We start from the raw sequence: 27,918 nt of genomic DNA on the forward strand, positions 1-27,918 counted from the left end.
TTTTAATGGACAAAGTGCTTTTAGCTGTTAACAGTAATTATCTAGCACTTCCAAAACGCTTTTCACCAGAGAGCTCCGTGTGCCTTGCAAATGATGTCTTCTGAAAGATAACACAGAGCAGGCAAATGAGCTCTGCAACAGCCATTAAGCTGAGTCACAGGAAGATGCAGTGACTTGGATATGGTCACGCAGAGTCAGAGCTGCTGCAGGAGGGCTCCAGCACAGAACTCTCATCCAGAGGCCACCAGCAGCCTTTGCTGGAAGCTTGTGTGAGATGGAGATAAAGAGCAAAGACAGATTTGTCTTCTGCACTTAATTCTGCTGCATACTGATGAATTCTGCTCCTGCACCAAGCTCTGAAGTCATTGTGTGACTGTGAATGAGTGGAGAGCCAGCGAGCACCGGGGGAGAGAGCTGTCCCAGCCAGGCCCCCTCTAGATGTGCTCCCTCTGCCCAGCCCCTTCCCATCCTGCCAGGAGCATTTCCAGCCTCTCCATCCACAGATCACAGGCCCATGGCCTCAAGGTGGGTTTTGCCATTTGCACCACCATGTCAGAAGGACTGAGGAAGACTCCTCTGAACTCTCTGCATGCTGGAGACCAGAGCAGAGGACACGGACATCCCTCAGAGCAGTCTCTCCCAGCCCTCCCACACAGAATCAGACCGTGTCATCATACCTTTGCTTAAGGGGGAGCTTTCCAGCCCTTTTTTCCTCCTCTTCCAACCTCCTGCGAGCTTCCTCCAGCTGGGTGAGAGGGTTGGGGGCTGGGTTGGGTGGCATGGTAGGATCTTGAATGAAGGGGTGAGAAGGCTGGACGACGTTGCGGAGCTGGGCGCTGACCCACGGGTGCACTGTCACCGGTCGCTCGATGGAGAGGGGCCGGACCATGTCGTGGGACAGCTGCTTCTTAGCACCTGAAGAGCTGCACACCAACACAAAGGTTTTACAGGGAGCACTGAGATGCTCTGCACAGGCACACAGTTGTTCCCAGATGGACCTGCTGCTGGACACAGGCACCATTGGGAAGCTGCTCACAGCACTGCTCTCAAGGGGGAGGGGTGCAACACCAAAATCTAAAGAAGATTTTGAGCAAGTCCTGAGACATCAGGGTGAGCAGCCCAACCCTGAAACATACCCTAAAAATAAATGTGAGGGCTCCCATCAATCCTGTACATAAAAATGAACTCAGGAAAAGGCAGCTTGATCTTTTGTGGCATTCTCCCACAGGATGCCCTCCCCTGCCTGCCATGAGCCATGTTATCCACCTTGGAACCACAGCAGCAATTTCCAAGATTCCCCTGGGGCTGCAACCTCCTGCCATGGCCATGAGTTATCCTTCAGAAACAACAGCCCTCATAGCCTCTGAGTAATCCTCAGTCTCCTAAGGGTCTAAACCCTTGTGTGGTGGATTCTTGCCTTCCCAAGATGTCTGGGAGGAAGGCAGCCAACTGATACAGCTCCCTTGTGCAGAGGATGCAATACAAGAGTGTTGTTATCCCTTGTTCTGCCAGCCCTTACCCATGGTTTGTTTTCTTATGCCTGCTGATCTCCTTCTCTCCTTCTATGATCCACTGAAGGATCTTCTGGTTTTTCTCCACGTCTTCAGGAGATCCTGGCATCTCATAGTTGGCACCATCACTTTTCCCTGAATCGGTCTTCTTAACATTCCTTTTTGAGAGCAGACTTGCTTTCCCACTGCAAGAACAAAGCTTGGGACATTAGTGCTTTGCTTATGCCAGCCACCAGAGGGGCAGAGGATGGACACACCTATCTCCAGACATGGACACACCTATTTCCAGGCATGTTCCACAGCTCTCTGCTCTACCAAAGCTCAAACCATCTATGCCACAGTTCAGGCTAAGAGTAAGACTACCTAGACCTGGGCACAGCAGCTTCTCTGCCCAACAACCTGTGGGGAGAGGGAGGTTCTCCTCTGGCCAAATGAGCCATGGCAAGATCTCCTGCCATGAGAAGGAGTGTTAAATCTCCAGCTCTTTGCTCAGAGCAGGAGGTTATCTATTGTCTGTCTCTCCATGCCTGACCACTGCTTGACACCCAAGTCCTTCCTATCACTCTCAGATTCACTGATAGCCCAAACTCTGACTCGCCATGCCCAGAGTTTGCTTCTCACCCTCAACTGAAGAAGGCTTCCCCTCATGGTGGAGGATCACATCCTAGCAGGGTGGGCTGCGTCCCAGGGGGAAGCCCAGCCACCTCAACCACCACAGCCAGAGGGATGCCAGGCAGTAGCCAACACCCTGGCTACACCTGTGGCTGCAGCAAAGGCTCGTGCAGGAACGCTGTGGCACATATGGCCACGGGCCCAGCCAAGCAGCCCCGTGCTCAGGAGCCATGCAGAATTCCCCTGTGCTGGCCTGTCATTCCATGAGACTCCCACTGTCCTAATCATCCACTTGCTTTAGTGCACAGGACCTCGCTCCTGCATGGTCACTAACTCACACAGGACAAACAACCTGAACTCCAGAGAGGAGCAGCAATCCCTCTGATAGCTTTGGTTTTTTTTGGAAAAAGCCTGGGGAAGAATTACTGCAGATCTACAAAGGCAGGGCAAGCTGACAACTTCTCTGTTTCTCCCAACATGAGGACACGGGGTATCAAAAGCAACTCTGCAGCATCAGGTTCAGTGTAAACAAAATAATGCTGTTTTCTGCAGGTTGTCACTGACCCACAGACACAGTCATGGGGGGCTGGGGGAACAGAACACCAGCTGGGTTCAACAAAGAGTGAGAGAAGCCACCACAAGAGACTGCTGGCTGCCAAACAAGACCATTTGGATGCAAATCCTTGTCTTGTGAAGCTATTAATTCAGGGACTGCCAGGAATTGGGAGTTTGTGCCAGAGGAAGGACAGCTCTAAGTGTGTCCTTTAAAAATCTCATTAAATATATGCTGTAGCTGCTGCTGGAAGGAAATCTTGTGTCTAGATGTGGCTTTGGGTTGGCCACAACCCAAAGCATGGCCATGCTCATCTCTGTTGAAGCAACAACCCTTTCCCCATACAAACATGGTGGATTGAAGTGCCTCTCCCTCCTGAGGAGCAGTTTGCTTTGGCTGCCTCTGAACTCTGCCTCCCTCCTGCCACTCCAGAAAGCTGATCCTGACTGCTGCAGATCCAGCCAACCTGCCTTCACTAACTGTCCCACCCCTGGTACACTACAGAGAAACATCCCAAAGCCTCAGCCCTGGGAGCCAGACACACTCAGGGTGAGCACAGCTGTCCCTTGTGGCTGCTCCATCCTCATCCCTCTCCGTGGTCAGCCCCGAGCTGCACTCCCACCTTGGCACCTCAGCAACAGGACCAGCAAAACCTGCCACAGACAAGGAGCTCCCCCCTCTGCCTGCAGCACGGAAGGGATGGAGGAATTCAAATGGTCAAAGAAAGACAGACAACAGCCTGCAATGCAGCCAGATGGCTTTTCTGGGCAGAGGGTGCCCTACCCTGGAGAACATCTCCTTGGGACTGGCTGCAAGGGCAGCACTGCAGTGTCCACTGCTTTGTCAGGAAGAGAAAGAAGCCCTTCTGGTGAATGGGTTCAGCCTTGCAACAAATAAGGTGGGGGTTTTGTCCTCTCGTAAACACCTTAAGAGGATTGTTTCTATTACACAGACCTTGAGACACAGCCCAGCATCCAACTCCTGGTGCACGGAGAAGCAGACCAGCACCTGCAATTACTAAGCATCACCACTGCTTTAAGGAGCAGAAAATCTGTTTTAGAACCAAGGCCAATAAAAATCCTGGTTAGAGGGTGTCTTTCAGTGCCAGATCAGAGATAAAAAGGACTGTATAAAGGTTATCAGGGCATATCCATTTCTGAAGGGGAAGAGCCCTCAAACAATGTCCCAGTGCAAGCTCTCACATGAAAAGGCTCAACTGCTGTTTCCCTGACATGCTACAGTCTGTTCATGGAAGAGCTTCCTACAGAAGTCATGGCTTTGGGAATCCCCCTGGGTGTTCCTTGACTCACCTGTAGCCTAAAGAGTCCATGGGGACAGGGGCCATGCCCAAGTTTTCACTGTAGTTTCGTGACTTTGTTGCATAGTTATGTGAATCTACATTCCAAGCAAAGCTGTTCTGCACTCGCTGCGTGGCCTCAGCCTCGATCTGCTCTTTTGGTTTCATCATGCTGTGGTGATGGATGTGATGGTAGACATGTTTATGGTGGTATAAGTTAGCTGCATCCAGTTTCATTCCTGATTTTGCTGCGTGCTTGCCATGCCCTGGAGGAATTGTTCCTAGTGTCCCTGACAGCTTTCCTAAGTGGCCACTTTCTGGGGACCGTGGCTTAGGAGAGTGACGGCCAGGTCCTGGAGATTGGCAGCCTGGAGTTTTCATCACACGCTGCACGTGTTCATCCAGGATGCTTTCGGGGTTTTCCTCATGGGCATCTCTCATCTGCATCCCAGCACAGCCCATCTCAGCATAACGAGGAGCAAAGTGATGGAAGGCTTGGGCAGAAGGCATCTTGTGGCTCATGACTGAGGGACCAGAAGAGATATCTGCATCCTCACCTTCTTCTTCCTGCAAGAAACACAGGGACAATCAGAATGATAGCCAAGTGGTGGAAGGGGTCCCTAGTCCCACCTTCTGCTTGCAGCAGGACTGCTGCTAACCCTTAGGCCAGGCCTGGTTTAGTCCAGTCAGGTCTTGAAAACCTTTAAGATGATGGAGATCCACCATCCCTCTGGAGACCTGTCCCAGACTGACACGATGCTCAAGCCAAGCCTGCGCAGTCTGGGTACCACTGAGCAGAGCAGCTCAGGTCTCTGTATCTGCTTCTTGAGCGACCATTAGCAATGTTCTCTTGAGCGACCATTAGCAATGTTCTCCCAAGGAGCTCTGCCAGGCAGCCCACACATCACAACCAGGCTTACAAACACAGCTGACAAGCAGGCACAGCCTTACTCCAAGTCCCCTGAAGGTGGTTCTGCAAGCACCAGCAGCAGAAACATAACTTACCACAGTGTACCTTCAGCTTCCTACGTGCCTTTGGTAAGGCACTGCTTCAAAGCCCATCAGATAAAGCCCAGAGCAACAGGATATGCAGCAAATCAGTTCTGAGTCAGGTGAGACCAGGGGGGTTTTCTCACCCAAATGACTGTTTCACAAGGCAAAGCCAAGAGAAGGCTTGTAACAGGAGGGAGCAAGTGAAGGTCGACAGCTGCATGAATGGTTTTGGAAATCAAACATTGATTTCTCCCGGGCATGCTATGGCTGGAGTGAAACACTTCGTGCAGATAAAGAAATGGGTTGGAACTAACTGCTTGTTCTTGCAGCTCACACTGGTATAGGACATGCTGGTGGTGACTCTTAGGTCCTTGCCAGGAAGAATTAAACTCCTCCATGCTGACAGCCATGGTTTTGATGCTGACGGACAACTTTACGCTCCAACATAAACTCAGGTATTTATGAAGTTTCTTTATTGGAAGTCAGGATTCCTATTTGTTTTAATTACATAAGCAGGATTCCAGTGAGTCCTTTAATCCTGCTCTTTTCCTCCTTTGGCAAAGAAATCCATTGCAGCACAGGGTATCTCTGCCCTGCCAGATAAACGCATCTACTGGAAAACACTGACTCCCATCAGCTTTGCCTGTCAGATGCCATCACCCACCACTTGCTAACCAGCTTCAAAGTCTCAGCTGCCAGCCACATAGCAAGAAAGCAAATAACAGACTTCCTCCCAGTGTCACACCTGGGGGTTCAGGCCTGAAGCAGGGACAATGCCGGGCTTTCAAAGTGCCAAAGGCGTGGGCACTGTAAGCCTGGGGCTGTGACATGATGCTGGTGTCTGGAAGGGACACAGCACTTTCTAACAGATCACTCTGAGGAGCCTCAGAGGCACCTTTCATCTACAGCAACAGGCACAGCTCGCCAGCCACCAGCCCTGGGCACCGAGCTCAGGGACAAGGCATGGTGAGTGATGTGCTGACTACATCCCTGCCACTGAGGAGAGCATTTATTAGCAGTTTGTGATGCCCAGTGATACCCTCAGCACTTGGGAGGCTTAAGGAGATGGTATCTCCAAGATTTAAACACCAACTGACGTGCAGGGCAGGACCCGACCCTGGCACAGATCCCTGAAGAATGGCAGCATGTCCTTTCTGCTCAGCCCAGAACTCTGGCAGTGCTGTCACACCTGGGTAGGGTGGCATGAGAGTGAGAACCTAGGCTGGTCCACCCAAATGGGTGCCTGGGATTTGGGGAATCCTCTGGCTGCCTAGAATTCCATTTCGCAGGTAAGGTGGACTTTTCCTTCAAGACTGAGATCAGGATGGGCTAAGGGGAGAAAAGGCTCTCTCAGTTCATGTTAGCTCAGCTCATCTGTGTCACTGAGCAGATCTGGACCTCAAGCAGGACCACAGGAAGGAGCAGTTGCTCCTGGGGAGGGTCTGTGGAGACCTGCCTTACCACCCCCAGCACCGGCCTCAACCTCACATCAAACAGGAACACCCCAACAGTGGCACAACAGCAGTGAATGAAGGAATTGGGGTGCTTATCCCAACCTGCTGTCTTTCCTCAAGCAGGACAACAGTCTGAGTCAAGGTTGTAGGAACCAATTCTGCTGAATCTTTACACTGTGCTCAGACTGCAATGAAAAAAACATACATGGTGTGGGCTCTGGAGCTGTGTTCTGGGACCTTGCTGTGGTGAGCTAGGCAAGGGCTGGCAATGAGCTGGGCAAAGCTGGGTGGAAATCTGGGCAAGGCCTGGAAATGAGCCTAGTGGAGATCTGGGCATAGCTTGACAGCGAGCTGGGCAAGACCTGGCAATGGGCAAAGCTTGGCAGTGAGCTGGGCACAGCTGGGCAGTGATGTTGGCACAGCCGGGCAACGATGCTGGCTGGCACAGCCAGACAGTGACCCTGGCACAGCCGGGCAGGAGTGCTGGCACAGCTGGGCAGTGACCCTGGCACAGCTGGCAGTGACATTGGCACAGCCTGGCAGCGGTGTTGGCACAGCTGGACAGTAGTGTTGGCACAGGCTGGCAGTGACCCTGGCACAGCCTGGCAGGAGTGCTGGCACAGCCTGGTAGTGACCCTGGCACAGCCGGGCAGTGACCCTGGCACAGCTGGGCAGCGGTGTTGGCACAGCCGGGCAGTGACCCTGGCACAGCTGGCAGTGACCCTGGCACAGCTGGGCAGCAGTGTTGGCACAGGCTGGCAGTGACCCTGGCACAGCTGGGCAGCGGTGTTGGCACAGGCTGGCAGTACCCTGGCACAGCTGGGCAGTGATCTGGGCGGGCAGGTGACACTCGGGGCGGGCAGGGAGCCCCGCTGCCATCACCACTAGATGGTGCTTTGTTGACACGCTATTGTCACAGAGCTCCTCCAGCAGCTCCCACCGGCAGCCGCAGCCAGAGATGCAGCTCCAACTTTGCTGAGTGCTGAGCTATTTTTACTCCCCAGCAGGGCTGGGGGTGCCCTTCCCTTTGAACGAGGAGCTGAGAGCTGCACTGATGAGCCACAGGCAGCGATACCCCGCTGGAAACCTCCTCCTCTGCCTCCCCCCGGTCCCACCCATCAGGCTGCTGCTGGCTGGGAAGGAAAAACAGCTCTGCTAAGCACGGGAGCCTCTTCGATCATCATGCAAATGATCTCTAGGCAGGCAATGTTTCATGTTCAAATACTGAGAATCTCACTGGGGGCTTTGCTTTCCCCTGGCTTATTTTCCATTTGTTCAGTTCAGAGTGATGTGTATGAGCCAATACTGATCTATGTGACAGCAGATTCCATTCATGGACACGAGGCTGAAGTGTCTCAAAAACTAATATGGGAACATGCACATCCTCTAATCCTCTGCCACGTTTCTCAGAATAATTAGTGAATTCAGCCTTTGCTTTTTTGTAAAGCAGAAACCTGACAGTCTTTTCAGTAAAAGGCATTTGGCTTCAAATCAGATGCCTCCTCTCCATGTTACGGCATGATGAGGCTTTGAAAGGGAACCTGCAGGCTGCTCGTTAGAGGGGAGAAAAATTCTTTTCCCCTGGCTTTTGCAAAATATTTCCAGCTTCTCTGTTAGGCTGGTAACTGCCCAGTGTGACTAACGCTGCTGGTTTTCTCTGTGCTGCTGTGCAGTGAGCCATGCAGACCTGGGAAGAGGTTACCCTGTAGCCCTGGTGTTCAGGTCACAGAAAAAAGCCCTGTGATCTATCAGGATTCCAGTTCTCCCTCTTGCTGATACCAGCAGCTCCTGCACCTTAAGTGCTGACCTAAAAAAGCTACAATTGCTTACTCTGAGTTTTTCCTGAATGGCTAATGCCTGATGCCAGCCAGTCAATGAAATACATTCTGGAGACAGCAAAGAGGTTTAATATATAGCATTAGTGGGAGTCCTGGGTTTAAAAATAGATTAACTCACACAAAAATGTGTTTAAACAGACTTAAATATATTCTCTGGCACACAGGTATTTGCTGATTTTATGGTATTGCTACTGGCAACTCCTTCAAGGAGGCAGAGGGCTGGGATAATGTAATTTAGTACAGTGGGGGCTGCAATGGAGCCATGGGAGGAGGGGGGGGGAGGAGGAGGAGGAGGAGGAAGTGTGTTCTAGGACTCTGTTAGCAGAAAATGCTGCTGATTACACTGCCTTTGTCTAGAAAGCAATAACCACCAGGCAGGAGAACAGTGCAATTCCAGAAAAACAGGAATCTAATCCCAAAATAGCACCTGGCTGGCCTCTTCTGGCTGGATGTGGGAGTTTGCTGGAAAACACCTGGAGATGCATGGGACCTTACAGATCCTTCTGCCTTCCTCTGCTCTCTACATTTGAAATGCAGATACAGCTTAAAGCCAACACTACAACCTACAGCTTTTTCCTGTTCAAAGAGCTACTAGATGAGCATTTTAAAATACTCCTACGGGGCTGAAGGTTCTTTCCTGGGGCCCCAGAAGCTCAACCTCCCCGAAAGCACAGAGCCAGCTGAGCCAGGCACCAACACCTCTGCTTTGAAGGAGGGCTGCAGGTTACAGAGCAGGTTACACTGAACTAGTGATGCTCAGTAACACCATGGTGTCCTCTGGGTTCTCTCCTCTATCCCCACCACAAGATGTGCAGATACCCCTGAGATGCAGTGTCTCAGAAGAAAAGCTATGGTGTGAACACTGCTGAACAGGGGTCTCACACAGGTAATACCAGATGACCAGGACCTCACTCTCTCCCTCTTGGAGCTTGTTGTGAGCTAAAGGCCTTGCATATTTCCCATGGTTCATCTAACAAATCCTCAGGTTCTGGGGCCCCAGCAGTAGTAGGGCTCCCAGCACTCCGTGCCACTGGTTAGGCATCCCAGTGGAGTCAGTGTGTTTACTGTGCCCAGGAGAGCTTTTCACTGCCACACCTGACCGCTTCCAAAATTTCTAGGGTGTGCTAGGCCCTGATGGGCAGAACCTTTTGGTTATGGTGGAAATGGCCTGATAGCAGACACAAACACCCCCAAGCATAAGATCATCTGTCACCTAGTTACCATTTGTGGGGGAAACAGAGATCACACAAAACCTCCTATGGGAAGGTGAACCCCTCTTACACAGTCCCCAGGGATTGCTCACAAACTCAGGAGAGCCAGGGTACCAAAGAAGGTGATGGAGAGCATCCACAGCCCCAGAGTGATGGCAGAAGTGGGCACTGCTGTGCCACGGCTGGTATTTTACACAGGGAGGGAGCACTGGAGCTCACAGAGCCCTCCATAGATGGGGGAACAGCACTGTGGAAGCTGCAGGGGCTACAGGAGCCTCCAGGACCCCTGTGCCACTGATGCCCACTGCAGTGGAGCAGGGAATTGGCCACTGCAGTTGCTTGCACAGCAGCTGCAAGCTCCCTGTGGTACAGGGTAAACAGATTGCCAGGCTGGCAGAGGAGATAAGAAGATCACTGACCGCTCGAACGCGTTTAAGGCGCTCCTCTAACTTCTCCTCTGCTTCACGTTCCTTCTGTACTTCCTCCAAACGGTTGATCAGCTCTGCAGCAAACTTCTCTGGTTCCACGTGGATATCCTTTGGCATTCGGTAGGTACGCTGCAGGGAGAACACAGCACGGCTCAGCACAGGATGAATGAGAAATCCCACGTTTCTCGGGGAGCCTCTGGGAACTGGAAATGCCGGTCGCTCCTCTGAGAGCTGGGGGAGGACAGGCTGGCAGGCACTCAGGTGCAGCTCAGGACCTGGGGGCTTGGAGGTTGAGCCACCACCTCCACGAGTTCCTCAGCTGGCACCAGCTCCACACACCACCCCATCTAAGGGAAAAGTTTTTTGGAGCTGCAATTCAAAAAGCTCTTTCGGCACCAAATTCCACTCAGGGATAGAAGTGCTTGCTTTTCTCCCAGGGGACACATGGTCAACAGGAATATCCTCAAAGGGTGGCAAAAGGATGCACAGTCCTTTCAACCTCTCAAACCTCCTGGTTATAGCAGTTATGCCTTCAGTTTGGGAGAAGGGAGGACTCTGGTGCACAGTTACTCAGCTTTTTACAGGAGGATCAGTGTGTGCCAGCCAATCTCTGCAAATCTAGCCCACAGCCCAAGGTCCCAATTCCCACAAAGCATCCTCTCTTGCTGGAGGATCCTACAGGATTGCATCTCAGCTTTTCAGAGCTGTGCAATGATTCCCTGCTTGCTTTACCAATACAGCACTCTTACAAGCACAGAGGTGCCATTTTTTTGCTCTGGGTGAATAAATGAATATTTATGGCAGTTCAAGGACATTCTTGATTCCTTATGCTGAGTTACTTTGTAACCCTAAATTCCTGGGTTCTGGGATAAGAAGTTTGTGTAGTGAACTATGAAGCTATCAGCTGCTGCATTCTCCCCCTCATTTTTATCCTTTCTGTATTATTTTTTTTAAAGAGTAGAACAAGTTAAATGACGCAGCAGAGATAAAAATTTAATTTGGAAGAAAAATAGTTGGAAATTCAACAGCATAAAACTCTGCATTCAAGTATTTCAACATTAACATGGGAGAAATACACACTCTATAGGACCAGAGACAAAATTAAATGTGAAGATGTGAGATAATTCATAGCAAAAGAACAAATGCAGCATCAGAAGCAGACACTGAGCTTGAAAACATTAAAGGAGGATGAGAGACCACCCGAATTTAACCCAGGCCAGCCAGAAGATCAAAGCAGAACACTAAAATGCTGCTTTGCCTCAAAACCTGACAAAAGTATGCAAATCACATTGGCTTTTCTGTCTCTGCCAACTGGAAGGCAGGGAAGAAACGCAGAGGCAGCAAGAGCCCACTGATGGCACTGAGGAGCTGAAGACTTTTTCATGATACCCCAGTTGGGTTGCACAGGTCCCAGTTAAAGCACTGCTTGTTTTGTCTGACAGGAGGGATGGGTCCTCCTGAGCTTGCCAGCAAATCTCAATCCCACTGACCCATCTGAGCTGGGAACAGCCCCAACCATTCCCTCCATCCTTGCAGCCAGTGGAGAGGGCACAATGTGAGGGAGGTCATGTCACCACCCTGGGATGACATCTTTAGTGCCACCAGGACCTCCAGGCCCTGCAAACCAAAGGCCTGTATCTCAAAAAGCTAAACTGAAAAAAAAAAAAAAAATCAACAAAAATGATGTTCAATCTTAAAATATTGGCAGAGGGGCCAAAGTAGCATGTTTCACCTTTGTGTAGTGCAGAAACAGGCTCCAGATGTACTCCAGCATGGGGGAAGATGTGGCAGAGCTGGTTCCTGCTCTGTTACTCCCTGAGGAGCTTCTCAGGATGTCTCCCTGTTCCTCTGCATAGCCCTGGGAAGAACTTCTGGCTAAGGGATTCTGCTTCCTTCAGAAACCCCAATCCCGTGACCACCACCACCACCACCACCCTTCCTCATAGGCCACGGCAGCAACTCCCAAGGAGGGAATTCTCTCCCTTGCCTGACAAGTCCCAGCCTGCTGGGTGACGTGTTCCCTCCCTCCTGCCACCTCAGATGCCAACTCTCCCTGCGGTTGTTTATGGATGGCACCACCAAGCCCTGCTCCGTTAGACGCTTAATGAGCCTAATAAGAGGCAGCTCAGGCTCAGCACTTACAGTCTTGGGTCTCCCTGCTGCAGCTACCACAGACAAGCACAACTGGGAACGAATTACCCTTTGTTTCCCTAGCCTTTGATGCAGGGCAGCACCCCAACCCAAAGTCTCTCCTGAACCTGTAGTAGCAGTGGGTGCCAGGGCTGAAGTTTGCTAACCTGAGTGTTCTAGTCCTGTCACCATGAGGTGGCTCCCTGCAGGCCCAACAATGCTGTATCCAGGGAACTCAAAATAAGGTGATTCTGGGTCTTTTACAACTAATACCTCAGCATGTTTATCCACAGTCTCTGAAACTCTGGAGGTGACTGAAGCTCAACTACAGAAATTACAATAACTGAACTTAAGAATCTTTAGGATGAACTTGTTTTCTTCTCTCTTTGAAAAACTGTTGCATCTGCAAAACCCAATGCCCTGGCCTTGAGCTTCCCACTCAGCACAACAGCTTGCAGAGGGCCTCTGCAGCCTGCTTGAGGGTGCAAGATGCAGCCCCCTCTGCAAGGGTCTCCCTGAGCATCCAAGATCAGTACAACTGACATAAACCTCACTTCATCCCATGGATACCAGCTGCACACACCCTGTGCTGTCCTGGTGGGTGCCTGTAAGGGTAACTCAGAGAGCTGGTGAGCAGGATGATGCTCTGAACATCACCATGAGTCTGACTTTATTCCTAGCTCAAAGGATGAGCTACACAGACTCCCCCAAAACTAAGAGTATAGCAGAATAATGAATGCAAATTCCTTGTGCTGAAACAATACAGATAACTGCTGAGGGTTCTCTCTGCCTCCCTAGACAGCAAACATGGATTGCACTGACCTGGTTCAAAAGACTTAAGACAACAAAGTGTTTGAAGCCTTTATCAAATGATGGGCCTGACTTCAGAAGGGAGACAGGGGAAATATGCTCCATCAAAGACCAGCCAGGCTGAGCCTGTACCCAGAGCAGGATCCTTCAGGGCTTCAGGATTTTGAACCTGCCCCCAGTTTCCCATGGGCATACAGAGTCCTGCCAAGGGACTTTTAAATAAGCTGCTTATTGTTCTGAAATCAGAAGGGCTCCAAATGTCTTTGCTCCAAGTAAAGGGTGCAGCACTGTCCATGAGCTGGCTGGTTTTTGAGGATCCAGCCCTTCAGTCTGGACCAGAATGAGGTCTCTGGACATTCTACACCAACAATTCAGAAAGGAAGTGCTTAATTTTAAAATACTGTTTAGTCTAATTTTTTATTTAATTACCTATCTACTTTTATTCAATGGCACTAGTTAGATAGGTCTGTCCAGAAGCAAACCATCTGGAGCTGGGGAGTCTGCAGAGGACAACAGACAGGAGGCTGAATGCCAGGTGGATTGGAAAGAATAGAAATTGCTTGACCTGGTCTAGATGGAGCAATCTGTCCTTGTGACAGCTCTAAAAAAGGATTTCTTGGGGTACCTATCATTAGAACATTGTCCTTGACACATGAAGTGTCTGAAGCTCTGGTACCTTTGTGAAGAAGCAGCCTGCTAAGAACATGTGAGACACACAAGCTCTCCAGTAGCTCCACTAGGCAGCTGCCCTCACGGTTTCCCCTTCTTTTCTTGGAGCTGATGGAGTGAAAATTCCATGGATTTTGCTCCATGAGGCAGATGCAGCTCTTGGGTTTTGATGGATTTCACCTTCCTTGAGAAACAGAGGTTTAAGGACCAAGCTGCACATCAGAGCACATCAGTATCTGAAATGTGAAAAGGCTGAAAGGGAAGAATCTCACTGCAGTTTGCAGGTTCCCCTTGGGAAGCATCAGCCTCAACTGCTCCAAGATGAAACAGGAAGCTTTTCAACATTACACTGGGTAGAGGTTCCCTAAGCAGCTCCAGGGATCTGTGGTTTGGGCTGAACTGTTTCTGACAGATGTGACTGGGCCAAAGAATTCTGTGCTGGTAAATTTCCCTCTTCTACAAGAGGTTTGATGCCTCCATGATGCCTGAGGGGCTGTTGTTAGATCAGAAGTCAATCTTGGAAATGAAAGGAAGATGACAGGCTAGAGAAGCCAAGAGAAAAGATCTTCTGAACCTCCACGTTTCTTAGATTAATGCATTCCTCTGTGACTTTAATTTTTAACGGATAAATGGTGTTTCCATACCAGAAACACTTGTGGCAGAGCTCACAGATAGGTGGATTTCAGCATCCAGTCTAGCAGCATTCAGGGATTAGCAAGGAGTCCTGCTGCAGCAAGGCGTTTGAGGAAAATGGCATAAAACAGCCGATGGGAATTCCGAGCAGGTTCCCAACTCACGGGAGCAGAAAGCTCATTTAGCTGCAGTAATCCAGGCAGCACGAGACCAGGCTCCTCCTGTGCACTCCTCACTTGTACAGCACAGCACAGTGGTCACCCACAACCTTCTGTTCCACTCAGGAACACCGCAGAAGCCACCCTGCAGCACCCTTGATTGTGCGGCAGGACAGGAGAGCTCCCACCCCATGACCAAGCTACAGCAAGAACATCACGAAATGGATTCTTTATGCAGTTAACAAACCAACCAAACACCAGGTCTTTATGCATGAGGTTGGGTTTTTCTGAATTTGCTGTGGAAAAGGAGGATCTCCCATCCTCTCCTGGGCACAGACGAGTGCCAGAGGCAGGTACAGCCCTGCGTGCTCTGGGCTTTTTCCCTTTCTTTGGGAACTTGTTTGCTCTTTCCTTCCTTGGTGCTCCAAGACTCTGCTCAAATCCAAGAGACAGATGGAAAACCACATGAAAGCAACACTCAGTCTCTGTGTAATGTGTTCCTGAAAGAGGCACAAACCAGAGGTCTCCCTGCTTGCCTGAGAGCCTCCCCCCACTGCATTCCTGGGCAGAGCGCCACTTCACAGAGCACAGCTTTTCCAAACTTAGAGCATTGGTGACTGGCTAAGTGTGGAAGATGTGAGCTGCTAAGTGCGGAAGATGCAGATCAGGGCCATCCACACATGTCCTGCTGCTGAAGAGGGTGTTCCACATAGCTAGCACACGCTGTCACTACTTGGAGGCAGCACGGCTGCTGGGACCAGCGGGCAGCCTCCTCTGAACATATAATCACTGCAGTTTATAGCTTCTGGACTTAACTACAAGTGCTGCTATTAAAAGCAATATGAGTCCTTTCAGAATTTTGCATAACAGCCCCATAACTCATTTGTCAGGGAACGGGAAGGTCTGTAAAGGACTTCTGAAATGACTTTCGGAAGTAGGAGGCTCCCTGTTATCAGTAGGAAAACATGCTGTGCATTCTGCAGGCACTATCAGCATGGACTCTGGCTATGCTGCAGATAGGAGTCCATAAAGACCTTCACTCAAAGGTTGTGATTTCATCACTGCCACACGTTTGGAAGCAGCTAACCCCAGGTCCAGCCTGATTCAGCCACAGGCTGTGGGATAGCCCAACCACTGGCTTCAGAAAGCAACACTTGAAGAAACATTTGCATGGCTCCTTGCTAATTTGTGCTGTTTAATTCAAAGACTGTGCAGTTAGAGCTGAATTTTAAAGAGTAACTTTATAACATTTCACACTGGTGTTGTCAAAACACATTGTCTAATTACCTTCTCCTTTCTTGGCTGATTGATAAGAGAGGGCAGAACAGTGCCTCTCTGAAGTCGATGCCAATTCTGTGTCAGTAATTGGCTGGCAGGAGGTGCCAGAGTGTCTGAACTAAACTTTTATTCCCTGGAGAAAGACTAGAACTAACCCAACTTCTCAGTCCTCGGCTCCCATATAAATATGTGTCAAGATGCCTTTTCCCCTGGGACTTAAAATTACAGTGCAGAACCTAATGGGAACAGTGGATGTTTCACAAAAAAATCCTTGTGAAGTGTCTGTGTGTAGCTCAGGAGGAATATGTAATTCTAAAAGACTGTGTAGGTAAGTAGGATAATATAAAAATTTATAAGCAGCAGGTGGGCAATTGAAACCTTGTTTTTTACCCCGTTTTTAAAGCTGGTTTCCAAAAGGGTCGATAAAATTTAATGCTAAGTAAAACTAATTAGCCTGCAAGGAACTGCTGCTGGAATGACACTTATTCAGTTCAACAAAAGAAATGTTTGGCAGATGGAAGTTCGTTAAAGTAGAGCTCACTATACATATTTAATGCTCCATACTCTGAGTTTATAACCTGCAGTTCATCGAGGCATTGCCAGTGCACACCATCAACAGAAAGCCACTATTATTTTTATCCAAAAGGTAAAGCCACTGACAAGCTTTGAAGTCGGAGAATATTCAGTCAGTAGTTCCCACTGTTGGGGAACAGCAACAACAATAACAACAAAAAATAAAGGCCAAGCTTTCAAACTTCAACTCTAACAAAGCCATGCTTACAGTAAAAACGGCATCAAGTGAAATAAAAAGGCACCCAGCCAGCCTTTTCAACAGCAACCACACTGTGAAAGCAACTGTGTGAAAAGAGAGGTGACTGAGCTAGGATGGCTATGAGCGTCTGCAGCCAGGGCTTTTATTGTCAACCCAGTGATCAAAGCACAGGAGACCCTCTTAAATCTAAGGAAAATAATCTAATTTAAAAGGCAAAACAAAGAGTGGTGGTTTTGGTGTGGATTTTTTTTCTTTTAAATCAGATTAAAACAAGGGTGTATTTCTGCTGGTATTGTGCTGCTTTGAGCAGGCAGGATGGGAACAGCTGCGTCAAGTTTGAAGACACTTCTGGAAAAAACAGATGGAGGCTTTTTCTCTCCCTATTTGATTTGTGCTGGAGTCCAGCTGTCCAAAGGAGAAAGAAGCACCTTTATTCCCTACTAGATATTAAATGTCACCTGTAACTTCTCAGAAAAAGAAAACAATAATAAGCAGAGCTGCAGATGGTGATGCAGAGCCCTAGCAGTTGTGCTCATCTTCCAAAGGCTGTTTGCTTACCTGGAGCAACCAGAGAGACAGTGTCAGATAAATGAAATACTTACTCCTGCATCTTTTTTTTCCTCGTGCCTTGTGTTCCCAGGTGAGCTTTGCTGAGTCCTTGGGAACAAGTTATAGCTCCTTTGGCTGCTCAGTGCAGAATACTGCTGGGGACTGTTGCAATTCTCCCCAGCTGACCTTGTCTGAGAGCTACATCAGCCTCCATGTCCAATAGCCTCCTACACCTTCCACAAACCCCTCCAGCTCACCCGAGGGCATGGAACTGCTTGCACATAAATGCCAGCCAGTGCTTCCATTCTCATCTAGGAGAAACAATCAGCTACTGACTGAATGGTTAAGAAAAATTCTGTGTTTTCGGCAGCCTGGAATGGCGAGTTTGGCAGAAGGCTCCAAACCTTTTCTTAGGACAATGTACGTCATATTGAAGCACCCCCAAGCGAATACAGCACTAAGGGGGATTACACTCAAGCACAAGCAGAGCAACTGTCTGCTAGAGATCTCACATATTTTGCATATTTACCTCTGGGAAGGAGACAGTGCTACTTACAGGAATGTGAGGTAGTGGCACGCGTCCATTTGCTTTGGCACTTTCTTGCATCTCTCTGCGATGCTGCTTTCGGAGTCTGTACGGTGGGATCCCATCTCTGCGGGAATAAAACAACAACACACCCTGCTTTAGTGCCCTTCTCTGACATGTTATGTTCATTCAAGCCTTGCTGACACAGAGCAGCCCCTGGGAAACCCCTTCACGTTTGCGTGCCCGGAGTATGAGGGACCCATGCAGGGAACGATGCTCACGCAGGCCCCTGAACCAAAAAAGCTCTGGCATGGAGGGCCAGGAGGACTTACACAGCATCCACCAGGAGCACAGCCAGGCAGAGCTCCTGCCACTGCTGCTCAAGGCAGAGGGCAGGGAGAAGGACTTGGACTGCATCCTGGTACCTTTTATAGTTGGTTGCTTTCTATCAAGAGCCTGTAATGTACACATTAAACCACAGGGCAGGCTAAGAGTGGGGGGAGAAGGAGGAGTGGGAGCTCAGTGAGCATCTACTCCAAGGGGAGCTCAGTCAGGGAACAAGGTATATATTTTTAAGAGAGCGTGACAGCTGCTCAAATGGCTTATCAAAGGAGGTATAGGCTCCACTGCTCCCATGGTGATCACTACCTCAGTCTGAAATTATGGGCTTGATACTGGAGTTGCTGGAGGGAAGAATCAGCCCCCGCCCCAGAGGAGGCTGGATGAGGTTAGGAAGGGTTGTCATGGGCAGTCACATCCAAGTGAACCAGCTCTGCTTGGCTTTGTGCCTGTGCTGAAAGAGGCAGTGACAGAGGTATCTGCAGGGGAAGGAGACCGTGGTAGCCAGAATCCTTGGTACACAGGGATCAGTGGGTCAGAGGCACCTGGCTTTGCTAAGCACCCCAAATGGCAAAGCATCACTACCTAAGTGTGACTTCAGGCAAAGAAAGGAAATGCATTTTTGTTCTCACCACTGCCACCACCCTGCTCACACCCAGGGTCCAGAAGAGGAGTGAGTGGAGCCCAGATATGAAAGGACACAGACCCACCTCCTGGTGACCTCGTGTTATTTGGTGAAAAGCAACGAATTCAAAAACAAATGCCAGCCTGGAGTTTGGCAATGTTGAGCTTTTTCATTTTACACATTTCCCTGACTCAGTAGAGGTAACTGCTTGGGAGGGCCATGTAATGTCACTGAGGTGGGTAGAAATGAATGGAGGGATTTGGTTTGTCCCAGCTACCACGTAATTCCCAGGCACATCTTCTACCAACTCTGCACCCCCCTGAGCTGTGAAAAGGAGCCAGTCCTGACACATCTCACAACACGAGATGTTTGCACAGGCCAAATGTCCTTAACACCTATCCCCCTTCCCAGCTGCTTCTCCAGAACATAAACCAAACAGTTCACCCACAGATTTTTAAAGTCAAGGTGCCATTTGGCAAGAGAAACACAATTTACTGTGGTGTTTTGCATGCAAACCCCCTGAGTTTCAAGCACAAGCCTGTGTGAGGATGACCACCAGCAGCTTTCATTCCCATTCCCATCATGCTGGCTGCCCTGCTGGCTCCCTGGAAATGTGAGTGGAGGCAGAATCACCACCAACCTACATCAGAAGAACCTAATTTCATGCAATAACCCAGGCATTCAAAATGAAACACCATTAAAATAAAATAAAACAAACCCCATGATTAATGACAAGTGCTTTTTAGCAGGAAGACAAACGAGGGAACAGAAAATGAGCCAGGCTAATTACAGCTCTGGTGAGTGGCTGCAGGTAATGCAGGAGGAGGAGGAAGAGTGTGTTGGGAGCATCATCTCTGCTGTGCCTGCAGTGGCACGGCTTGGGAACAGGACAACTTCCCCACCCTGCTGTACAGGCACCATGACAGTGTTCATTAGGTGGATTAATTTTCTTTACTGATGAGAATCGCAACGGTTAAAGAGTTTCACCGCACTGTGACGCGGCCTTTTCTAGACTGGATGGTAACAAAACAACTAAAAGTTTTCAGAGGGCAAAATAAAAAAACTGGGGGATTATTTTAGCCATTGCTTGTCAGCATCAATAGTCAACATTTCAGCTTAACCAGTGCACAAAACCCGGGTGCCAGAACACAACTCACACACTAAAGCCACATGGCCATTCGCAGGGAATGCGGCATTATGTTAGAAAGTGCAATTTTTCTTTCTTTCTCTCTCTCTCTTTTTTTTTTTTAATTCTCCCCAGCAGCAGTCCCAGCGGAAAGAGCGACTTTTGTTCCCAGCACAGTAGCGAAAGGCTGATAATGGCCTCTAATCTATCCGGCTTCAAACACATGTTCAGCCCCGCTGTGCTGCCTTTGATGTCATTTTAACTAGATTCCCCAATGCCACCTCTGAACTTGGAACATTCCTTCGTTCAATGTACTGTGCCAACTCAACCAGAGGAAGCAAATTCAAAGATAAGCACTTTAATTTTATCCCAACAAAACCTTATTCAATAGATGGGGGGAAAGCAAGGAAAACCAATACCATACTTTTGTTTTCCTTTTGTCAGGTAGCTTGCTTTGAGATATTTTCAATAGATAGAGAAATAAAAAAAAAAAAAAAAAAAAAAAAGAAAAAAATTAAACTTTTTTTTTTTTTTTTTACAGCACATCTACTTTTAAAATAAAACTTTCCCAAACTGTTTTTCCATTTTTTACCACATGATTTCCTTTAGCACCAGAAAGCTCAGCGCTGAAATGCAACGAGGGAAGAAGAGTATTTCTATTGCTTATTTAATGATAATGCAATAAGTTTACTGTTGGGGAAATGTGGAGGCTTCCTCCCCTCTCCAAACTGACCTGCAAAAGCCTCTGGTGGGCAGTGGTTTGGCTGTGGCTCTGCACATTGGGCTCTTCTGACAAGAGATGTCTTTGCTCCTCTAGACGGGCTTCAAACCCAATCATTATGCCTAACACATTGGAAATCATCGTTTGGGATCTTTTAAATTAAAAAGCTGCTACACTTGTTTAAATATAGGAAAACGGGGTAATTCTGGATCACTAGCCTTAGGAAAGACAGGAAACAAATACACAGCCAAACTGGTATTTTCTACCAATTACTCTTATCAAAGCGCCTCTGTCACAAGAGACTTTTCTCACATAAAGAAGCATGATAGGAAAATCACCAGGCATTTTGGTTAAAGGCCAGTCACCCAAGGAATAGCATTTAATCTGCAAGACTTTTTGAAGGAATAACCACTGTCCTAAACCCCTTTGTTGGGGGATTGGCCATCCCTACTCTGGAGCAGGTTTGACTGGAACTGGGGAAGAAGGAGCATCCCTCGGGCCAAGCCCACAGGCACCAAGGGCTTCCCAAGTGCCTGGGGGAAGACAAAGCTGTCTCCCAACTAAGATAAGCCAGGACACCTGATAAGACCAAGAGGAAGGAGTATTGTTCAGCTGGAGCACAACAGTGGGCTAAAGAGGAGACGTTATCTCCTGTTTACCATGTCAGCTCTTGAAGAAATCAAGATAGATATGGACCTAATGTGTCTCTGCATCTGAACTGGAACATCGCACTGAGATTTAATGGTTTCAGCTGCTGCCTTCCTACCTACAGTTGCCTTAACTTGCCTCAAGCATCTCTGTTGTGACAACCCCTCCCACCCACAGACTCACCTCCTCCACTCGGGAAGATGCTGTCCTCAAGAAGGGTTATCTGAGACAGCAAGAGCAGATTAGGACTGTGCTGGAAATGCTGCTGCAAATCTGGGGCAGGCTCTGAGCAGCCCACGGGGCAGGCAAAGCCCCAAATCCCTGACTTACCACTGACCCGGCATGGAACATCAGCGGCGAGTGACTCGACCCCACCTGCGGCTGCGGCACTGCCGGGCCAGCGCTCGCCAGAGCCTCTCACTGTGTCCTCCCCAGACCTTGCCTCCACACAAACCAGCTAAAACAACACAGCTGCCCTGCTGATTATAAAAACAGGTTTCAGCAGAGAGGAGCAGACCTGTTTTGCCTACAAGGGCAGAGGAATTCCTATGACACAGGAAGACTGAAAAATAATCAGCGGAGCGCAGGCATTTAAGAGAAATGTTTTTCAAGCCACTCAAAAGCAAATTACTCAAACAACAGGGACTGATAACACACTCGTTACATAAATTCAACCCATTACAATAATATTTAACACTGCTTGGAAAGACATCCTGTTGAAAGCTGGCCTTTTAGGTAAGTGTGCTTGTAACATCACAGTTTTACAATCTGTTTGGTGAGCTGGCTGCTCCCAGAAAATTGCCCCAGCTCAGGAGCTGAGACAGGCAGAGCATCACTCAGGTCTTTGCTAGAGGCTTTGCATGCAGCCACTTCCAAACCCCATGTTGCTGGGATCAATCCAACATCAAAGCTTGGAAGGGAACTGGTGCAGCAAACGCTCTGTGCCTGCTTTCTCCACTGGCCTGAGCTGGCCAGCACTGAAGATCATGCTTTGCTCTCCTGGTTTATTAGCATTCCTCAGTTAGCCAGTGTTTGCATCCCAGTTGTCCAGACAGATTTTCCTCTGAAGGAGGGTCTGATGGAGGTTTGTGCCTTGGATCACACCTCATTCACGTGCTGCCTTGGAGCAGAGGCCAGATTTCTTCATTATTGAGTTTGACTGCTGTGTGTAAACAGCACACAGAGGGAAGAACCTTGCTCATCAGCAAACGACGCTTTTATTGCCATTTTCCTCAGAGAAGGCCTAAATTCAAAGCACTGAGACATGTAAGTCTTGTCAAGCAGCAGGAGTCCCTTCTTTAACTTCATCTGGTTGTTCTTCATTTTTGCTGCCTTGAGCAATTCTGCAAAAATTCCTTTGAAACTCAGGAGGAAGATAGGTTCAGCAGTGCCATGTAAAATCTGAGTAAAATCTGGTGCTGGAGTTTTAAATCATGTAATGAAGAGCAAGTGCTGAAAACAAGCCAGAATCTGTGTAAGCCAAAGGTCAAGGCTGTACATCCAGAATCCCAGTTTTGGATTCTGCATGGATCCAGTTTGAGAGGCATAGAAAGAATGGTTCACCCTTATGAAGTTCAAAACTTACTTTAAATGAACCACTAGGACTGGGGTAGTTATTAGCAGAAGGCAGTGCACATATTGGTGGTAATTAAGGTCCTAGAAGCAGCCTGTGGTGGGCATAGGAGGGATAAAATGCCTAAAGGAAAAAGAAGCATAGGATGGCCAGTAAGAAATTATTCTGCCTGTGAAAGAAACAAACTGTGGCTAGTGAAATAAAAATTAGGAGGATGAAGAACTCTGGCATAAATGATCACAACTTATCACAGGTATAACCATCAGTGCAGCCCCATGAGCCTGCTGGACCAGTGGGAGAGGAAGTGCTAAAAGCTAATTAATTTTGAAGAGTTCTTACATCTGTCTCTCCTGATAACAGAAGTTACATGACTCCTGCTAGCTTCAGAGCACTCCTCTGTATAAATTGATGCATATGAAGAATTGCAGAAGGATGTGGCAGAGCAGCTGGATTTGGATGAAATGGAGCCTTTAATTAGTGGTCATCTACAGGGTTCTGTCCTGGGGGCATCCTCTTCCTCCCAGGCCCCTTTGGCCAAGGTCTGCCTCGTGCATAATGTTTGAGGAGCTGGTGTCAGGGTGCAGAATAAACTCACATCTGCTCCTACATGGCCCCAAGCCTCCGTGGAGCCAGAGATGAGCAAGCTACTGGCTCAGGCAGGGCAATCACCACAGACACAGAAACCCCCTGGCCACGTTGCACACTCCCTGTGTCACTGTATGAACTCTGGGCAGGTGAGGAACTGTGGCAGCACCCATTAACAGCATCCATGGCACAGTAAAGTTTCTCCAACAAGGTCTGACAGCTGCTGACACTCACAGTGACACTAAACGAGCCTCTTGGAGGACTCTGTGTTTACAGCACTGCCATTAATAAAATCTTCTTCCAATTCTGTAAATCTGTCATCTCTCGCCTGAAGAATCAAAGGGTTTCTACTCTACAGAAAGACACTTTGCATTTGCACTACTAAAAACCAGACCAAACAGTGAATATTTTTCCCCAAATCCTTTTTTTTTCTATCACAGAGATGCAGTCACAACAAAATCTCATAACCCCTTTTTTCTTTCTCTGCAGACCATCTCTAAGGAAGGCATCTCGTGGGTGAGATACAGGGTGCTGTCATGAGAGACAGAAAGGGAAAACATATCTGGCTGGGGCTTATCAGCACAAGTTGTGTTAAAGTGCAGTGGTCACCAGACAAACCAGAACTGGTCAGTCACCAATCCTGCTGCAGAGCAATCACAGACTGAGCTGTTACTCCATCTGCTGTGCTGTGTCCAGTTCTGAGCTCCTCAGGACAAGAGAGACACAGAGCTCCTGGAGTGAGTCCAGAGGAGGGCAACAAAGAGACTGGAAAATCTCTTTTGAGGACAGGCTGAGGGAATTGGGCCTGTTTAGCCTCAAGAAGAGATGGCTGAGAAGGGAGCTCATCAATGGCCATCATCTGCAGGGAGGTTTCAGAGGATGGAGCAGGCTCTGCGCTGGGGTGCCCAGCAACATGACAAGAAGCAATGGGCAGAAACTGATGCCCAGGAAGTTCCACCCGAACATGAGGAAGAACTTCCCTCTGCAGTGACCGAGTACTGGAACAGATCATCCGGAGAGGCTGTGGAGACTCCCTCACTGGAGATATTTCAGAACTATCTGGACACAATACTGGGAAGTCTGCTCTAGGATGACCCTGCTTGAGCAGGGAGGTTGGACCAGAAAACCCACTGTAGTATCTTCCAACCTGACCCATTCTGTGATTCTGAGAATTTGGCACTATAAAATCTCAAGAGAAATATCCAGGCAAGTAGAAGGCACTGTCTAACATTGAGAAGATAATGTATCTCAAATCAGTCACTACAAAGTCATCCAACATTACCAATTCTTGCACCTGGCTTAAGAAACATTGCAGAACCTCTGACAGAACACCATTTATTTTAGATCGCTCAAAGATATTTTATGCTGCAAATGTTCACAAGAACTGGCAAGGCTGAGTATCCTGCACAGTGACAAAGTAACTGAAAAGAAAGTGAGAATGACCTTGTCACAGTCTTTTCAAACATTCCCCCATCCCAGCTGTGGCCAAGCCTCTCTCCCAGCACAGCCCAAGAGCAGCAGTGCTGAAGGCACAGGTGGCTGTCCCCCAGGAGTTACTTACACGCTGCTGTCTGTCAGGGACATGGTGTCGGCGTCGCTGGACATGCTCTGCTGCTCGCTGTCATTGGCACTGGTGGCTGGTGCCAAAGCATAGCCCGTGTTGACATAGTAGGGGTTAACAGGCTCTCTCCACGACCCATGCCTGTGAGAGAAAAATGAGAGTCAAGTTAGAAGGACACAACCTCGACCACGCTCTGCATCACCAGGCAGAAGGACTCTGCCTGGAGCCCAGCCCCAGTGATGGGCTACAGAATAAGCTGTGTTCACACTGAGTTGCACTGACAGAGCCATGAACAATTTGACTCATAACTGGAAGAAAAAGGGAATTAATGGAGTAATGAAGATGACACTGTTAGAGATAGGGGAGGGAATGAGACTGTATGGAAGAAGTCCTGTTTCCATCAGGGTTTATGGAGTCCATGGGCTAGCTGCTTAGCACTGTCATTCTACGAGAATCTAAAAGCAATATCTAGACAGTAATACAGCATTTTTCTTAGTCAAAATAGGATTCTGCTCTTCCAACAGGGAGAGATGTGTAGCAGAGCTCACCCATTCTATGCTTACTTTAACATCCCTCCAACACGTTCACAGAGGGAAGGAGGTGAAGCAAGAAACAGCTGTTGCTCATAGCACAGTACCTAGAACTGACCTCCAGTGCTGCACTGAGGTACACTGGACACTTGCAAATTCCACCAGGAAGGACTACCTAATCACACCATCTTTTCCAGTGGACAGTCTGCTCAGGGATCTATGAAGGCTACTTTGAACACAACCCATGCCTTGTTATTCAAGTACAGATGCAGGCCAACCTCCTTCTCTTCAGCAAAAGATCAGGAAGGGAGGCTGCCTGCATGAGCTAACATGGGAAATAAGTTCCTTGCTCAGGAAGAGACCTGATGGTGAAGCAGTCTGTGAACCAAGCAGGCATGAATTCCTTCATGCTCCCTCTGCCACCAGCATAGAAAAGCCACTGATGCCATTGTGCCCCAAGCTCTGCCACCCTGTAGGACAGACAGGCCATGCAGGCATTTTTTTCTCCTGCAAGTTATTTTGTCATGTGCCAGAAGAAGGAACAAGCTGAAATGTTCACACAAACCAAAGAGCACTTAATCCCATGCTTTCCCTGCCTGCTCCTCTGCATGAAGAGCAGCATTTTTAAGATATCTTGAAGCTGATGAATTCCTGAGTTTTCCAAGCTTTGAAAATCAGAGTCCTGTTTCAGTTCAGATGACAAAGTTCATCAGCATCATCCTTTATTTAGTAACTCAGTAATCGGCACCTGGTGGAGGTGATTTGCAATGGGCCCTGTGCAAACACCTCCATGGAGGGCACATCACACAATGTGTGCTTCCCTGTTCTGCCAAGAGAAGTGATTCTGGTTCTACTGTAGTGGTTAAAGTCCTACAGACAACAGAAAACAGTCCCTGCCCCAATGCATTTACATTCAGACAAGACAAGGAAACCCATGAGAAACACACAGGTGGAGGGACCAGAGGTGAGGAAGACACCAGCAAAGGGTAAAGCTGGCAGGTTTTGTGTATCTGTAAGGAGTATAAATGCAGGACAGGCACTGCAGGAACTGGGACTGGCAGAGAACCCATTTAAGGCAGAGGTTTTTGGACACTGTTATGTAAAATATGGCACATGGTGTACCAGGATGGGAGCATTACCAAAGTATTTTAAAACCTGAACTGGACAGGGTTACAGCCTTCAGCTAATGCATTGCTCACCCAGCTCCTATTCACCTGCTCTTTGTGTCCTCAGCATACAACCTATTTTCCTTGTAATTCAAGGGGTCATGGATATTCACTGGTCACTAGGAAAAACCATATTCTTTCAGGTCCATTATGGGGTCAGTTAGAAACAAATTATTCCCCTACTCTCACCAAGAGAAAACTATTCTGTGTGCCACAAAGCAACCAAAACTCCAAACTCTTTCTCCTTGGATGATGAAGCTTACCACAGTTGCAGAATGGTGCAAAGAGCATTCAAAACTGAGCCAGCTGAGGCTTTTCAAGGCTGTTTGACAGTAGGGAGCCTTGTGAGGTTTCTCCATGCTCAGGTATAATACAGAGTCAGTTGGGGATGACTCTGGGATGGTGAGTCGCCACAGACACCTTCTAGCACACAAACTTTCTGTCAGTTGCTGCAGATGTGCAATGGAGCAAACTAATTTCTATATTTCATCAGATTTCTGAACAGCTTTCTAGGGCAAGTACTGGAAATAATTGGAACAAGTTCACCCCAAAAAGCAAGGGATAATAAGTGAAAACCTTACCAGCCCCCTTCAGCTGTTCTCCCTGTGCAGAACGGTCAGTTCTGAACATTAAAGGAGAGCTGTGCAGTGCAACCCTCCTGTCAAATCCAACATGACAGCGGTGTGATGGAGGCTGAGACAACCTCTTAAATTGAGGCAGGAATGATGGATCGCTCAGGCCTTCCCCGAGGGCAAAGACAAGGATGATTTTTGGACAACCCAATTAAAATATAGCACCAACTTCTAGTGGACCTTTTGCCAGGACTTTCTACAAGAGACAAGGATTATTCTAGCAGTATACTAAGAAAGCACTCAGGTATACAGAATAAAATGCACAGGGCAATCAATTTCTCCTTTGTATCTGTTGATACAAAGACAGAGCAGCAGAGAGCACCTGAAGAGGTTGCTGGGTGTGCAACTGTGATGGCTGAAGGAACCAAGAGTGAGCAGATGGGTCCTGCGAGGTCCCTGACACCTCTGGAGGAGTTGGAATGGCTGGGCTCTCTCACAACACTCTCCAGCTGTCTCCTCACTGAGGATGCAGGTTTGGTCACAACTGCTGTATTTAGCTAAAATTACACACTTAAGCATGTATACAACAGGGATTACTTCAATTTTAGCTCTGCCTCTAATACATCAATGCAAATGTAAACTTTTGGTAAGCGTAAGGAGATGGAAAGGGTATAGGATTTCAAAGCAATCATAACAGGTTACATTACTTTTGAGGAATCCATCTGTATTCAATCCTTCTCCTAATGTTCTCTCTCCCTGACAACTCTCTTCAGCTGGCTCGTATCACTATTTGAATGTTTTGTGCCGTGCCTCTGAAGAACGCTTTCAACATCTATTAGGAGGAAAACATTAAAGGAACATGGAGTCTAACAAAAAAACCTGGTCACTTCTGATCTGGGAGGGGAGGCTTCTTTAAAAGGGATTCAGGCACCCTCAGAGCGATTTGAAATGTCAGCTAAAAACCTCACATACCGAGCTCTATGCACTGATAAGGGCGATAAAAGGAAAGGTGAGCATTTAAAGTTAGACTTCACAAAAATTCCTGCAGCC

General features: G+C 48.4%; 1 protein-coding gene across 5 annotated transcripts in view; it reads right to left on the reverse strand.

Moving 5' to 3' along the window:
* The window catches only part of AXIN1 (axin 1), an 83,120-nt gene that overhangs the window by 7,227 nt on the left and 47,975 nt on the right, over positions 1-27,918 (reverse strand). For all 5 annotated transcript variants that reach the window (XM_038150966.1, XM_038150967.1, XM_038150965.1 and 2 more), the window contains 6 exons: positions 24,601-24,741; positions 17,453-17,549; positions 9,889-10,026; positions 3,987-4,540; positions 1,520-1,696; positions 678-923 (listed from right to left, as the gene is read on the reverse strand). In XM_038150966.1, the coding sequence (XP_038006894.1) occupies positions 678-923; positions 1,520-1,696; positions 3,987-4,540; positions 9,889-10,026; positions 17,453-17,549; positions 24,601-24,741 (1,353 nt within the window). The remainder of the gene's footprint in view (positions 1-677; positions 924-1,519; positions 1,697-3,986; positions 4,541-9,888; positions 10,027-17,452; positions 17,550-24,600; positions 24,742-27,918) is intronic.

Source organism: Motacilla alba, chromosome 14, assembly GCF_015832195.1.
Source record: "Motacilla alba alba isolate MOTALB_02 chromosome 14, Motacilla_alba_V1.0_pri, whole genome shotgun sequence".
NCBI classification, from domain to species: domain Eukaryota; kingdom Metazoa; phylum Chordata; class Aves; order Passeriformes; family Motacillidae; genus Motacilla; species Motacilla alba.